General features: G+C 45.4%; 5 protein-coding genes across 5 annotated transcripts; 4 read left to right on the forward strand and 1 right to left on the reverse strand.

Moving 5' to 3' along the window:
- Positions 1–8723: 8723 nt before the first annotated feature.
- EDB93DRAFT_1243610 (uncharacterized protein) lies at positions 8724–9624 on the forward strand (the record flags this gene model as incomplete). Its single annotated transcript, XM_041452165.1, has 7 exons — positions 8724–8888; positions 8931–8939; positions 8962–9193; positions 9248–9264; positions 9349–9391; positions 9434–9525; positions 9550–9624. The coding sequence occupies 7 exons, from the start codon at positions 8724–8726 to the stop codon at positions 9622–9624; spliced, it is 633 nt and encodes a 210-aa protein (XP_041301261.1).
- A 1060-nt stretch (positions 9625–10684) lies between these two features.
- On the forward strand, positions 10685–10984 carry EDB93DRAFT_1049395 (uncharacterized protein; the record flags this gene model as incomplete). The annotated part of the gene is made up of 1 exon (XM_041444658.1): positions 10685–10984. A coding segment is annotated over one exon (300 nt), but the record flags the coding sequence as incomplete, so codon positions are not given.
- A 1540-nt stretch (positions 10985–12524) lies between these two features.
- On the forward strand, positions 12525–13234 carry EDB93DRAFT_1072716 (uncharacterized protein; the record flags this gene model as incomplete). Its single annotated transcript, XM_041444995.1, has 3 exons — positions 12525–12719; positions 12775–12945; positions 12998–13234. Coding segments are annotated over 3 exons (603 nt in total), but the record flags the coding sequence as incomplete, so codon positions are not given.
- Positions 13235–13680: 446 nt separating this feature from the next.
- Positions 13681–14015, forward strand: EDB93DRAFT_1256784 (uncharacterized protein; the record flags this gene model as incomplete). Its single annotated transcript, XM_041454005.1, has 2 exons — positions 13681–13885; positions 13948–14015. 2 exons carry the CDS (start codon positions 13681–13683, stop codon positions 14013–14015), a joined length of 273 nt encoding a protein of 90 aa, XP_041301264.1.
- A 553-nt stretch (positions 14016–14568) lies between these two features.
- Positions 14569–15387, reverse strand: EDB93DRAFT_1256785 (uncharacterized protein; the record flags this gene model as incomplete). The annotated part of the gene is made up of 3 exons (XM_041454006.1): positions 14569–14769; positions 14817–15113; positions 15160–15387. The coding sequence occupies 3 exons, from the start codon at positions 15385–15387 to the stop codon at positions 14569–14571; spliced, it is 726 nt and encodes a 241-aa protein (XP_041301265.1).
- Positions 15388–15461: the final 74 nt, after the last annotated feature.

Genomic DNA, 15461 nt, shown 5'->3' on the forward strand with positions numbered 1-15461 from the left:
AGGGTATGTCATCAGTGGTGACAAAACCTGGGGGAGGGGTGGTAAGATAAGCTTCCAAGCTCGGTTTGTTTTTTTCATTTGTCTTTCTTCAAGGGGGTGTGCAAGTTTCCCCACTCGGCTTTTCTTCTTCATGCTTCTTCTTTCCTTTGTAGGGAGTAGGCAATGGTTCGTTGGCCACTACTTCTTCATTGATGATTGAAGCTCAGAGTTTTTCGAGCTCATCATGTGGTGTTGTTTTTCTTCGTGTTTAGCAAACATGCAATTGATTTCTTCTGAGGTGAGGTTGGTGATGATGAGGTTGGGTGGTTTGGAACGGAATGCTGGAGCACTGCACTTGGCAGTATGCTCGACAACGGTTGCCTATACAGGCAGTTGGTTGTATGCAATTTCTTCTTCTATCTTGGCGACTGTGTCGCCAAAATTCCTAGTAGCTAGGAGGTTCAGGAGGGATCTCTTGGCCATTGAGACCGAGTAGCAAGTGACTAGGGATGGAAGATGGTCTGAACATGGACCTGTCGAGAAAGCGATAGCGTCAACTGCCCGAAAGGCGTTGATAAGTTCCAAGAGAACTGTGTCTTTGGTATGGTGAATAAAACCATTGAGTCTGAGTGTGTATTGTGCATCGAGGATGACAGCCTCCCAGAATGCCTTCTGGGAGTCTAGGGTCTGCGTAAAAGAAACAGTGGGTTCATGAATGAGGTTGATGACAGAGGAGGATAGACCGGTAGAGAGGAAGGAGACTAAAGAGGATGAAGTAGACATGGAAGTGGTGGTAGCTGGTTAACAACTGAGGAGCTTTGTTGTCAGCTTGAGTCTCTTCTTATAGTCCTTGAGCAGCTCCGCTGCAGACTTCAGTTCCTTCTCTGGAAGCTACATTTGTTCTGAGGGAGGGTAGCCAACCCAGGAGTCCAGGTATCGGTGTTTCATTCTGGTACCCCTGTGTTGGAGGATTGCTTCTATTTCATAATGTTCTTCCCTGTCGATCAGGTCCAGTGGTGGTTCTGTATAGTTCAGGCCATGCACGTCTGTTTCTTGATAGGATGATAATTCTGATGCATGGAATGTGGGGTGAACTTGTCAGGTGGCAGGGAGTTCAAGGATGAACATGATAGGGGAAAGGACTTGTTTAATGGTAAAAGGTCCGTATAGTTTTGGTGCAAGTTTCTTTGAAGGGAAGTAGGTGATCAAATGCGCAGCAGATAGCCACACCTTGTCCCCAAACTTCTAAGGCTGGTACTTTTGCCTGAACGTGCATTTTGCCATGCATTGCTGCACAAGGCTATGACATGCAAGGGCTTCTTCATGGATCTTTGCAAGTTTCTTGACTCAATCTTCTGCTGCTGGCAGAGCTGAATCAGGGAAGGCATAAGGGATGCCTTTGGGCTCATAGCCCATCATGAGGTAGAACGAAGATGTGTTCTGTGCAGAGCGTCATCTGAAATTGTGGACAAATTTGGCCATGGGAAGGTGTTTGGCCCAATCATGGGAAGTCATTCTGCAATAGATCTGGAGGTACGTCTCCAGTTCCTGGTTCATTCATTCTGTTTGCCCATCTGTCTGGGGATTATAGGTAGTGGAGGGGGCTACCTGGTAGTCCAGGAGCCGTCCAAGTTCCTTTGCTAGCTTCGAGGTGAATTGTGGGCCTCAATCAGAGATGATCTTGTCATATAATCCAAATCACATAAACACCTTTTTGTAAAATAATTTAGCAATGCCCTCCACAGTGATAGTTTTCTTGCAAGGCGAGAAAATTACTCCCTTTGTAAGCCCATGATTGACCACGACCATAATGAAATCATAGCTGAAGCTCTCCAGGAGGTCAGTGATGAGATCAACAGAAACCTGGGAGAATGGCTGGGTGCAAGTGGAGGGAATAGGCATAAGGAGAGGTGTAGTTGGGTGGGTGTTGGATAAAGGTGCCCATTCTGGGCCACCAATAGCTTTTCTTGATGTTCCATTCGGTATTAGAATGTCTGGGATGTCTGGCAGTTGGGTGATCATGATGGAGCTCCAGAATATGTTTCCAGAGATTAGGGGGGACATAGGCATGGTCCTTAAAATAAAGGATACCGTCATTGATGCACCAATCTGACAGAACAGACTTCATAGGGGGGGCACAGAGGCCGTTTAGGGCATCAGCTGCTGTCTGTATGGTGAGATTAGCAGGGTTATCATTCGCTGCTTTGAATTTTGATGCTAAGGCAGTGTCAATAAGTTTAACAAAGAGTGAATCAGGGAGGAGGACAATGTCCTCATTATCACAATTCAAATTATCATGATCTGGTCATTGGGAAAAGGCATCGGGTGCAGCAAGCTTGCTGCCCAGGACATGATAGAATTGAAGGTCGTACTTGCAGAGAGTGAGCTTCTAGTGGGCTTGCCGGTGCGTAAGGGTCTGTGAGGAACGGAAGTACAGGAGGTTCTTGTGGTCAGTGAAGATAATCACTGGGTGGGGATTGCCTTTGAGGAAATGTCTCCATGCCTTTAGGGCATGGATGACTGCAAGAAGTTCACAGTCGTAAATCTGATAATTCCATTCCGCAGCATTAAGGGATTGCGAGAGGTATCCACATGGGTGGTAGGACCCATTGTCGTCGGTCTGTAGGAGGACTGCTCCTGTCAGCGAAAAGCGATGTGTCAGTGGCCAATGCAAATTGGTGAGAGGGGTCGGGGTTCCAGAGTACAGGTTCAGTGGTAAAGCATCGTTTCAGCTTCTGGAAGGAAGCTTCACAATCAGTGGACCAGGAAAACATGGTGTCTTCCTTTGTGAGGTCAAGGAGGGGACGAGCAAGGTCGGAATAATGGGAAATGAAGTGACAATAGAAATTGCAGAATCCTAGGAAGGATCTGACTTCTTTTACTGTTGATTGTTACGACTTGGATGGTATCTGTTGGCGACGCTCAAACAGAGCGTGTGTCGTCAACGGTCGAGGACGTCCTTGGGCTAGCCCAAGGTTAGGGGTCTTACTTGGCGAGGCTTCGGCAAGTAAGATTTGATGCCTATGTCCAAATCGGGTAGCTTATGTCACACGGGTGCGAGACGATAAGCTATATCGGCCTAGGCTTACTGACACCCGAAGGTTAATCGTAAGATCGTCGTTAATTAGAAGGACAGAAGTCCGACTAGTTAACAGGGGCTTTGGTCGTCAACGAAGTCGATGAGTAAAGATCGAGACTATAGGCTTATCCGCGAAGAGCAGATAAGAGGATAGAATATAGACTGCTGGCGAGGCAGAAAGGATCACTCTGGTGAGAGTAGGAGGTCAAGAACCAAGTAGATTCAAGTTAAGGAATATGTTACATGGTAGCGAGTTTATATAGAAGATAGGAAGTGTATTAGTGGATGATAACTCGTACTACCAAGAGAAGTAAATGGTAAAGGGTATGACCATAAAAGGAAGGCACGTTCGAGGTGAGACATGGGTGAGCTCTGAATGTGCGGATAAGAAAGTGAGTCAAAGATCAGAATAAGAAGTGAAACACGCAGGGGCACAATCATGCAGCTGCGGAGCTAAGTATAAGTCGCATGTGCGACTGCGCATTGAGTCAGAGATCAAGAAAGGAAACAGGGTAAAGGGGATGCGTCATGCATCATATCATAGGTTACCGTCCAGACAGTAAGGGCAAGGGGACTGTCCACAGGATCAGTCAGGTGGTGGAACGGAGCATGGGTATGCTTCGTCAGCTGAAAGGATCCGGCCAGATGCACTGGCTCTGCTGAAGCGATAGGTAGAGAGCGAAAGGGAATGCGAGAATGACAAGGATGACCAGGGTAAGGTCAGGGGTAAGGGTATGATGCAAGGGCTGATATGAGGAGGATCAGGAGAAAAATGGTAGGGGCCCAAGCAGTCTAGATGTTCTTGTAACATTGATGGAGTCTGCCATTCACTAATTCCCTTGAGTTTTGCCAGGTCCATTGCAACCTGTCTGGGTCGGATGATCATCCCAAGGTACTCTACCTCTTGGGAATCAAAGGTGCACTTTTTGGGTTTGAGGAAGAGTTGCTCCTGCTGGAGCTTCTCTAAAACCCATTCGAGTGCGCATCTGATGTTCTGCAAGGTCGGAGGGAAAGATAAGGATGTTGTCCATGTAGACGATGAGCCATCCTTCATCTATCTCCTTGCTGAATGTCTGGTTCATATAGGCCTGAAATGTTGCTGGTGAGTTACAAAGCCCAAAGAACATCACTTTCAGCTCAAAGAGTCCAAAAGATGTCAGAAGTATTTCGCATCCTTGAGTTTGGCGATGAGGGGTGGAATAAGAGGAAGTAGATATGCGTTCTTGATAGTCCATCCATTAATATACTGGTAGTCTTGACAGGGGCAAAGGGAGACATCCTTCTTTCCTACAAAGAAGAAGCCTGAGGCTTAAGGCAACTTCAATGGTTGGATAAAATCTTTCTGGAGATGTTCGTCCAGAAATGCTTTAACCACTTCTATTTCTTTCGGAGAGAGCAGGTAAGCACGGGAGGATTTTGGAATAAAGTCTTTTTTATTTCGATCTGATGGTCTACACTGGGTCTCAATGGGGGGAGCTTGTTAAGCCCATCCTTCGTGAATATGTCTGCGAAGTTGTGAAGATATTCAGGGACAAGCTCTTTGAATGGTTTCTTCTTCATCTCTTGAGCTTTGTCCTTGGCAAATTCTTGTGCCTTGTTACTGGTTTTCGTATACTCCTCCTTTGCCGTAGCAAGGATCCAAATATTGCAAAGCGGAGTCTTTTTGGTCTTCGTGGTCTCCATCTTGGAGGTTCCATCCCTGGTTAGGGGAGTGTCGAAGGTTAGGTTCTCGATCAACCTAACTGAAGAACCATCGGCCAAGTATTCTATAAGAATCTCGTTGTCAGTCAGAGGGTAAGTTGCAACTTCCTTGACTTTGGGTAGGGGTTCAATCTTCCCTACCTAGACATCTTCCATGATGTCAGTTTCTTGAGGCATCTCAAAATGCTTTTCTTTGGTGGGTACCTCCTTGGCAGGTTTTGCCTTCTTCATCTTCTTTTTCTTCTTCTTGTGTCAGATCTCCTCAAGGATGTGTTTGGTATCCAGGGAGAGTGTCTTCAGAGGTTTGAATGGGGCCTCTTCCTCGTCTTCGATCATTAGTTGAAGACCTTCAAATTGATAGGGGGCTACCTCACATTATTTTCAAACTTTGTTGAGTCGATTTTTGACATGTCTGGATCTAGGTATAGGGCACATGGTGATTTTGTTGTATCCCCAGTCGATATCTGGTTTCATAGCTGATAGCCAGGGTTTCCCTAGCAAGATATCATCTTGTTTGGAAAGTCTAGTGATGTTAAACTTTCCCCACATGGTTCGTCCATGCAGCCGGATATAGAGTATGCAGTATCAGGTGACCTTCCCACTAGTGGACTGACTTTCATCTACTGTGGTGATGTGGAAGGGTTTCTTCAGGAGGTGGGTTTGGATATTATGCTTCTTGATGAAGGTATCACAAATAAATGTTCCCCCAGCTTCCAAGTCAATGATGGCGGTTGTTGCAACAGTTTTCATACTCATAGAAGAGAAAAGTGTCACTTGAGACACAGAATATCTAAGGAGGGGATGCATGTTGCTCTTGCAGTCCTCTGCTTGAAAAATCCTTCTCTTTATGGAGCTGGTTGGAACTGTGAGGGGGGAATTGAGAGTTCTGGTTTCAGGAGATGGCAGAGATGGCCTTACTCCTGCAGTAGTTAGCATCTAGCTGGACCGCAGCAGTGTACCATTTGTCGATAGTGTCAGGAAGTGTTTCCTTCCTGTAGATTGCTTCATGAAGGCTCGGGAGTAAGCCTTCTCAAAGAAGTGTGAGAGTGTCACACCTTCCTTGATATTGGTGATGGTAGCCAATGTCTTGAACCGCGAGATGTAGTCCATGACATTGTCCTTCATCCTAAGTTCAGTGATCTTAGTGAGGGTGTTTACCTGCTTATCAATGGGTTGGAAAGCAAGGTTAAAGCCTTTCTCGAACTCAGCAAAAGTCCCAAACTTGGGAGTCGTGTGGCTGTAAGCTTTGTGATAGAAGTTATCAGCCCATGCTTTAGTACTACCCTTGGTCATGAGAGACAGGGCTACTGAGATCTGGACTAGGTCACCAGTATAGACAGTACTGTTGATGAGGAAGTACATCTTTACACTGTAAAGCCATTGTTGCATGTCGTCGGTGTTACCATCATACTCTTTAGATGCACCTGCTTTGAGCTCATGGGCACATACAATGACAGTGTTCTGGGAGGATGGTCCAGAGGGGTTAGACATTCTTGTCTTTGGGTTTGCACTAGTGTTTTGGGGTGGTACTTCATCTGGAAAGTCCTCTTCAGAAGTTGGTGTATGTTCTAGATCTTCTTCATCGTTCAGTCCCTCATCTGAGTGGTACTGTTCTGTTGGTGAGGTGGGAGAGCTAAACTGTCCGTCTACCTCTTCTTCGTCAGTATCTACCTGATTAGGATCACACTCCCAAGGGAATCTGCGAATCCAAGGGGAGGTCATCTTGTATCTGTTGCTGGCCTTGATAGATGTTAAGGGTTAGAAGGGAACTTGAATCTTTTGTTATGGACTTGGATAGTATCTGTTGGCGATGCTCAAACAGAGCGTGTGTCATCAATGGTTGAGGACGTCCTCGGGCTAGCCCAAGGTTAGGGGTCCTACTTAGTGAAGCTTCGGCAACTAAAATTTGATGCCTATGTCCAAATCGGGTAGCTTATGTCAAGCGAGGCTCGATGATAAGCATATCTGCCAAGGCTTACGACACCCTGAAGGTTAATTGTAAGATCTGCATTAATAGAGGGTCAGAAGTCCAACTAGTAACAGGGGCTTTGCTCATTGACTTCATCGATGAGTAAAGATCAAGACTAAAGACTTATCCACAATGAGCAGATAAGAAAGTAGAATATAGACAGCTGGCTAGGCTGAAGAAATCACTCTTGTTAGGAGTAGGAGGTCAAGAACCAAGTATATTCAAGTTAAGGAACTAGATACATGGTAGTGAGTTTATATAGAGGAGAGGAAGTGTATTAGTAGGATGATGACTTGTACTACTGGAAGAGGAACTGGCCAAAGGGTGATACTAGAAAAGAAAGGCACATTTGAGGTGAGTCATAGGCAAACCGGAATGTGCAGATAGGAAATGAGTCAGAGAACAGAACAGGAAGTGAAACAAGCAGGGGCACGATCGTGCAGCTGCAGGGCTAAGTATAAGTACAATGTGCGACTGCGCACTGAGTCACAGATCAAGAAAGGAAACAGGATGGAGGAGATGTGGTGTGCATTGTATCATAGGTTACCATCCGGACGGTAGGGATAAAGGGACTATCCACAGGATCAGTCAATGGGTGGAATGGAGCATGGATATGCTTCATCAGAGAAAGGGTCTGGCCAAATGTATTGGCTCTGCTGGAGCAACAGGTAGAGGGCAAAGGGAAATGCAAGGATAACAAGGATAACAAGAGCAAGGTCGGGAGTAAGGGTGTGATGCAAGGGCGGAGATGAGGAGGATAAGGAGAAAAATGATAGGGGCCCAAGTGTCTAGATGTTCTTGTAACAAAATACACCCCATCTTTGTCACCATTGGCAACATCTAGTCTGATGTGCAGATAAGAGCAATGTGTTGCATATATGCCTATTCCTAAATTCACTGATGTTAATCCTGACTACCAAACCATTCTGAGCCACTGGCTATTCCACAAGTGTATGGACATCATTTTTGCAGATGCTAAGGTTGCAGCAATGATGGGTAAGTTCATGCCTGATCCAGCCACCAATGTTCAGCACTGCTTCACACCTTTGGTTGCATACACTGCAGACTTGCCAGAACAGCAGGCTGTAGCATGTGTCTCAAAAATCACTTCTGCTATCACATTGGCTATGTCTCAATCTCTTGGTGACAACTATTGCCACAAACCACACATGAAAGAACACACTCTTATGGTGATATACAACATCTGTCAATGCATCAATCCATAGAGATTATGAGAATTCCAGGAGGAAGCTAAGGCCCATTCATTAAGTGGTGTTCACCAGCTGTTTTGGTGGAATTGGTGATATGTGGATCCTTCACATTTTTATTAGGAGAAATTCTTCATACTTGCCATAAAGTTTTTCTTTAACCACCCATCCAAGTGGTGCAAAGAAGCAGTGGAGAAGGATAAACTCAATTTCCATTTTGCAAGCCACCACAAGAGAGTAGGAACGCACTATTTTTTATCTGGTGTGTCAGATAAAACAATGACCAGTCAGGAACATAGGAATCTGCAATGCACCTTAGTTCCTTCTATTGCAAGCATCATCCCCCCCCCCCCAATTGGTCCATGCAATTTGTGCTTTGATTGACTTCATCTATAAGGCTTAAAGTCTTGTTGATTCTGATACCTCTGTTGATTCTATGGTTGCCTTTCTTGGAGAATTTCACAACCATAAGCATGCAATATTGGATGCAGGTGCAAGATGAGGCACCAAAGGAACACTTGACAACTTCATTATCCCAAAGCTTGAGCTTTTGCAGAGTTTTGCTGCATTCACCAAGGACACTGGCACCCTCATCTAGTGGATGACTGACATCATTGAATGTCTTCTTATTACTCATTGTAAACTTCCTTTTGAGAAGACATCCAGCCAGTCATGGACCTTCACAGAGCAAATTGTTAACATTCTCAATTATGAGGAGTTGATGTAATGATTCCAGTTATACCTCTTCCTATGGATGCATGACTCCCCCATTACCCATGCCATAGTCATGGAAGAGCAAGAGGTCACTGAAACTGACCTTGCTCTTGCGTGGATCGTCCATGTTGCAGCTTATTATCCCAATCAATGGTGTTTCATGGGGCCATGTTCCTGTTTAAAACCATTTTTGAAGAGTATCCTATCTGCTACAGCTACAGCTGCATTTCACATCACTGTCACTCCTAATTGAACTAAAATGGCTCTCAATGAAGTCCAGCAGCTTTATGTATTACCAGATTTTAGACGAGCACTTTCTGATTTATATTGCGAAAGCTGCTAATGGTCAATGCACAACAGCATGGAATTGTGACAGTGGTTGTCTCAAGACATGGAACAAGTTTCAATTACAGTTACACTCTATTTTTTGCTCGCAGATGATCATGCCTAGTCAAGTTGTGCAGGCTGCCCCACCATCAGGAAAGTTCCCTATGGGAAACTGTGATGCCATGATTACACAGTCAATACATGGTGACCAGTCATGTAAATCATTTCTATTTTATTGTGGTTGCACGCTACTGATTGTGGTATACACAGTTAATCTCATTGCTCAAGTGCGAGCAGTCTTCTAGCCCATTTTGCCCTGCCATATCACACTTCCCCACTACCTTGCAGAACAACCTCTCCTCTATGTGCAGTACTACAAGATTGTTGACAATCCAGGCAATCAACCTGCCATCAGTATGTATACAGTAGCACAAAAATATTGAGAGGGGCTCATAGGTTGGCAAAGACTGAGTGCAATCATCCCTATTACAGATGTCACACATGCGGTAGAGCTTATCCCTGTGTACGGTGAGGGCGCTAACCATATGGTGAGTGCAGCAACAAGTATGGAGCTATATGAGTGCTTTTACCTGAACAATTTCTCAGACAAAAAGTTATATCATTCATTACACTCAGATTTCAATTAGTTAGATTTCATTTTATATTCTCAGCTTGCAATTTAACTGCATCATGTTATATTTTTTTATCTATGGTATCGGCCCCCTCTCTGAGATGGAATCAAGCCCATCTTTTACATCAGGAAAATGCACAATGTAGGTAGGCAGGTGTTGCTCACATATGCCTATGTAGACAGCGATAATGTAAAGAGTAAATCTCCGCTGGGCTCAGCAGAAATTGTACTACCTAGTCAACAATGTTTAGGAATAACAAAATGCCGATACTGAAAAACAATGTCTGAAGGTAATCTGATGATGTCCGAAGATACTCTTCCAATGTCCGAAGCCAAAGTGCAATGTCCAAGATTTCAGACTTATGGACTTCACGATAATAGGTCGGAAACTTCATAATGAGTGTCAGATTGCAAGTGGTATGTGCTGAGTATAACAAGTGATGGAGTATGACGGTGAACGAATGGTAATATTTCACAATGCAACTAAGAACTACGAGAATATTCTGGGTGATCCGCAGAGTCGGAAAATGGCTCCTAACTACTGGATGATCATTGCTACGGGTCACTACAGAGTATTGAAGTAAGTACATAGAAATTTGGAATACTACAGGCAAAGATAGTAGCGATATATTTTGGGTCCAATGTCCTATGTAATAAGACACGAGGTGCTGCGGACATGTAATAACGCGGTCCAAATGTCAGATAACGTGCACGGGAATAGTTATACACCTAGTGAGGCTAGTTTGGATGGACAGGACACGGAATGGACAAGTGCATGTGAAGTGCAATCGGCCAATGCGATGTCTGAAGGTCTGATGCGGAGTGTGTCGGACATGTGCGCGTATGTTTTGGGTGTTCACATAAGTATGAAAAACTGTGGTTCTGAGCCCAGCACTGCGACCATCGCTACAACGATCTACATTAGGGCACAAGTGTCTATGATAGGCCCTGTAGGCACTATTGCCTTGAATTGTACTGTGCGGCAACATCAGCAGGTGCATGTTGAGGAAGTTCCTGATGAACCTGTACCCTTTCATGATTCAAAACAATGGATTGAGTCATATCCTGTCGAAAGGTTAGCAGTCTTGGCTGGTGCTGTCCAACCGAAGGTAGCTCAAGCAGCCCACACTGTTCTCGATTTTATATATTATGTGCAGTTTCATTCGCATACTTTGCAGTCCCTGAACGCTCTGCAATCTGCACTAGATGAATTTCATGAACATGAGCATATTTTTGTGGACCTTGGCGTATGTGGAGACTTCAACATACCTAAACTGCACTCAATGGTTCACTATGTCGAATCTATCAAGTCCAGGGGTTCGGCCGATGGCTTCAACACAGAGTTTCCTGAGCGGCTGCACGTAGACTTTGCAAAGGCACATATTACAGTGACATATTTCCGTATTGTACGGGTCACCCGACCTACATAATATCCTGTATAAGACGGGCCAGCAGATGATGGGCCGATGTGATGTATATCCTTGATGTTGATGGATGGGCCGGGAGGGATATTATTTCCGATGGAGGCGGGTGGGCCCATGTGTGGAATATGTAGAGTAGATGAGTGGGCCGATGGACATGAATATTCTATAGACAGATGGGCTGAGGTAGTGGGATATTATGTAGATGGGTGTACCAAGGTAGGTGGGTATCAGAGAGACGGGTATGCCGAGGGTACTTGTCATCACATACACGAGTGGGCCCAGATATATACTATATTAGATGGGTGGGCCAGCCGAGGGTACATTGTGTCACATACACGGGTGGGCCCAGATATATATTATCTTAGATGGGTGGGCCGAGTGTCAAGGAAGGTGGGTATCAGATAGACTGGTGGGCCAGCCGAGGGTACGTGTTATCACATACACGGGTGGGCCCAGATATATATTATCTTAGATAAGTGGGCCGAGTGTCAAGGTAGGTGGGTATCAGATAGACAGGTGGGCTGGCTGAGGGTATGTGTTATCACATACATGGGTGGGCCCAGATATATATTATCTTAGATGGGTGGGCCGAGTGTCAAGGTAGGTGGGTATCAGATAGACGGGTGGGCCCAGGGATATATTATATCAGACGGGTGGGCTGAGGGCGGTATATAATATAGACAGGTGGGCACAGGTGAATGATAATTGTAAAACAATGCAGTACCGATTGCTGAGTAGCTAATTCGGGTGAAGCGTAATGAGTTCCTGCAGCTGCATGTTCATTACTGTTGCATTGCTGTATGAGAAGCAAGGTTCCAACTACCGAAATTCGAGTGAAGCATACCGAGTTCCGAGACACGGGTGTCAATTAACGAATATCTGATATCCAGCACACTTCCAATGATTGGGTATTTCATTGAGCAATGGATGGTAATATATCTTCGACAGCCAACATCATGGAAGGTTCTCTTATCAGAACCTCATGTTCACCACCTACCAAATGCCAAGTTCCAACTACTGAAATTTGAGTGAAGTGTGCTGAGATCTGAGCCCCGGGAGTGGACAAATGAATATCTGATATCCAGCACACTTCCAATGATCTGGTATTTCGGCTCCCTTATCTGATCCTGACTATCTCCACCCCCTTTAACACCAACCTCTGGGCGTCCAGCATTCAGCTTCTGATTTCCCAAGATCGACTTCATCATGAATGGTTCTTCCACTTCTTCAATTAAAATAAGCCTCTGGTGCACTTGGGCCCTGACAGTCACTCACGAGGCATCTGAATATACTGCACAGAAATTCAATGCAGAGAAGACAGGAGGAGACCCCGTGATACCCTCTCCTAACCTAGACACTGATCTAGTGATGGCCTGCGATCGATTGGTAGATCGCCTCATAAAGGCATATAAAAATCCGAGTGGGTCTTCCTGCAGATTTGGAAAATTCATTTGATCATTCAAATTCCTTCATCACAGTTCAGATGAACATCGACATTGCAAGATATAGCAAATTGATCTCCCCAAAGAACACCAGGCACAATGAGGAGAAAGAGGAGAAGTTGTTTAAGAGATGTCCTCCTGGCCATGAGGGGACAAGGTTTGTGGACATACCTGCCACCATTCTAGATGTGTCCGGCACCATCATTGCATGGTACCTCCCAGACGCCTTGACAGCCGAAACACAGGTGTGTGATATAGATTGTTACTCAATATATATTAAATACCCAATGGTAACCACAGAAGGAAATTTGGGCAGCCACCGAGTTGCTGTCTCCGAGTCTGGAAAGAAGTATGAAGGTCAATGGGAATTGGCGAACCAATCTGGAGTGGTTCAAATGCCGCTCGGAAGATGTTGGCCTACCTGCCGGGTGCATTAATTTATCTCCGGCATGGTTTCAACAGGGGCACGAGGTAGGATTTGATAGGATGATTATTTTGGTAGTTGAGCTCACCAATCCCATAGAATCTAGTGGACCCAGAGGTATCTGCATCATTAAAGGAACCATTGTCTGAGGGAATCCTAAACACCATTGCGAGGCCGGCAGCCATCGCATCAGCGGCGCTCAGGATCATGCATCTGGAGCAGTACTGGGCAGGGTTACAAACATTTTCAAGCCTCGGAGAAAAGGCAGAAAGCAAGGAACTGCCAAGAATGTCTGAGATCCTGGAGTACTGGGCATCCGTGTTTAACACGCTATCCATCATTTCCAATCGTCAAACCCTGCATCATCGAGACCATTTATCAATTCCTGAATGCTTCGATATTCTCACCACTGTGGGGAATTATTCTAATGCTCGGATGAGCATGCCAAGCCTTCAGCTGGAGTTCGGGTACGATCCCTGGGTGTATGATTGGATTTTCTGGAAGGATTGTCAGACATGGGGTTCATCAGGTGGAGGGGGATAGGGTTGGGTGGGCATGGTATATGAGGGACTCTGTTCATATTTATGCCGGGGTTCCCTCATGCGGATGGGCTAGGGTGGATTGACGAACCCTACCACCATGTGGAAGATGAAACAGGTAGAAAGTGTAATTACCCGCATCAGTACCTGCTTTCGACTACCAAGTACAAACTGTCTCTCTTGATGACACTCGAGGTCCAAAATCCATAGCAGATGCATACAATAACTGTCCAGAGCCTTCCAATGTCTCTTGATGACACTCGAGCACCAACACATTCAGTGCGAGGGAGTGGGGTTTCAGTTGTGGTGCACAGTTACAAAAAGCCGGCCCTGGGTTGGGGTAGCACAGAAGATATCATCGACCTTACGCTAGGCAATGCTAAGAAGAACGGTCTGTTGCAAAAGGAACCTACAAGTCAAAAGGGCACAGAGAAGCAAAGAAATGTAAGTATGAATGCTGCTGTACAAATTTGAAAATGGTACTGGGGCGATGGCTATCATTGTATTTAGACTCAGATCCTATCGACAGTCATCAAGGCCAGGAGCTCGGTAACCAGGTCTCAGCACTTGGGTCTTGATATTTGGACCTCGGTAGTTTAATGCCAGGAGTTGGGAATTGGTAATGGAGATCTGGAACTTGGAGTTCGATATTTGGCAGTAAACATTCGGTACTCGATGCTTGGTACCCAATGTTTTGGAACTTGGTAATCGGGACTCGATATCCGGAACTTGGAAATTGATAGTCGGAACTCAACACTCGATATTCGGAGTTCGGTAATTGGGTCTCGATATTCGGACCTCGGTAGTTAAATTCTGGGAGTCGGGAATTGGTAATGGTGATCCAGAACTCGGAGTTCGATATTCGGCAGTCAGCATTCAGTACTCGACGCTCGGTACTCAACGTTCAGAACTCGAAACTCAATATTCGGAGTTTGGTAATGGGGTCTCGGTAATCAGGACTTGATATCCGGACCTCGGTGGTCAGGACATGGTGATGCACATCTGCACCGTTTATTTCGGGACTCGCCATATAACATCATGTTAGATATTGCAATGTTTACAAGCGATTTTCAGTACTCATAAAACACATATGCAACTTGCACTTCAACATTTCTAACTGAGTGACTAGAGCTACTCTCCTCTGCCTCTCTTCAATCTGTCCAGCATGGCAGTGTAGATTTGTATCTCTGCCATCTTGTCACAGATGCCCTCACATTGCTCCTCAAGTAATGTCAGGAGGTGTTCTCTAATCCACCTCAGTCCCATCAGTGATGGAACTGAGGTATGATCCACCTGCTCCGGAATTGTCAGACCATCATTCTCAATGCCATCCTAGAGCAGATCAGTCATGAATCAAGGAAATGGAATAAGAATCTTACTAGCCAATGCTGGTAGTGAAAGATACAGCAAGTCATCACCCGATCCCATTGCCATGGTTCGTTCAGGATTGCAGTTTCTCCCATCCACCATGGGGTATCATAGCCAGATACGATCCGGGATGGATCTCCGGGATCTGCGACATCATGAAACAAACAGATGTGATAGGAAAAGATGTGATCCAGAACCGTGTTCCAGGTGTGACTGGGAATCAAATGAATAATATGAGCAATAGGGCTGGGAACGACCGAAATGATGTTCCTGGCAGCTGAGTACTGGAGGATGGGAGTGACAAAAGTCTGTGGAAGATGTCAGTATCAACTGCCAGTATCGTCAGGGTCTTACAGTGATCTCCCATTGCAGCCCGGCTTTGAAGTGCCTGATCCAAGCCAAAGGGGGAATATTGTTGTTTGCAGCCTCCGCCTGATATGGGAGATGGATGTGCGGATGTGCGATGCAGACATCAACATAGTAGCTGAAATGTCTGCAGGAGTGAGAGTGAGGGGCCGGGTACTCATTGAGTGAATTCTGATTATCAGAAGTGGATGTAGGGGAAGGATATAATTCAGGCATGGCTGATGCAGGAGTATCACACTGGCAATGACAATGACAGTTGGTTCAGATGTGAAGATTATCCACTGATGGAT

The sequence above is a fragment of the Suillus bovinus genome (assembly GCF_016758785.1).
Source record: "Suillus bovinus strain UH-Sbo-P2 chromosome Unknown EDB93scaffold_137, whole genome shotgun sequence".
Lineage (NCBI taxonomy): Eukaryota > Fungi > Basidiomycota > Agaricomycetes > Boletales > Suillaceae > Suillus > Suillus bovinus.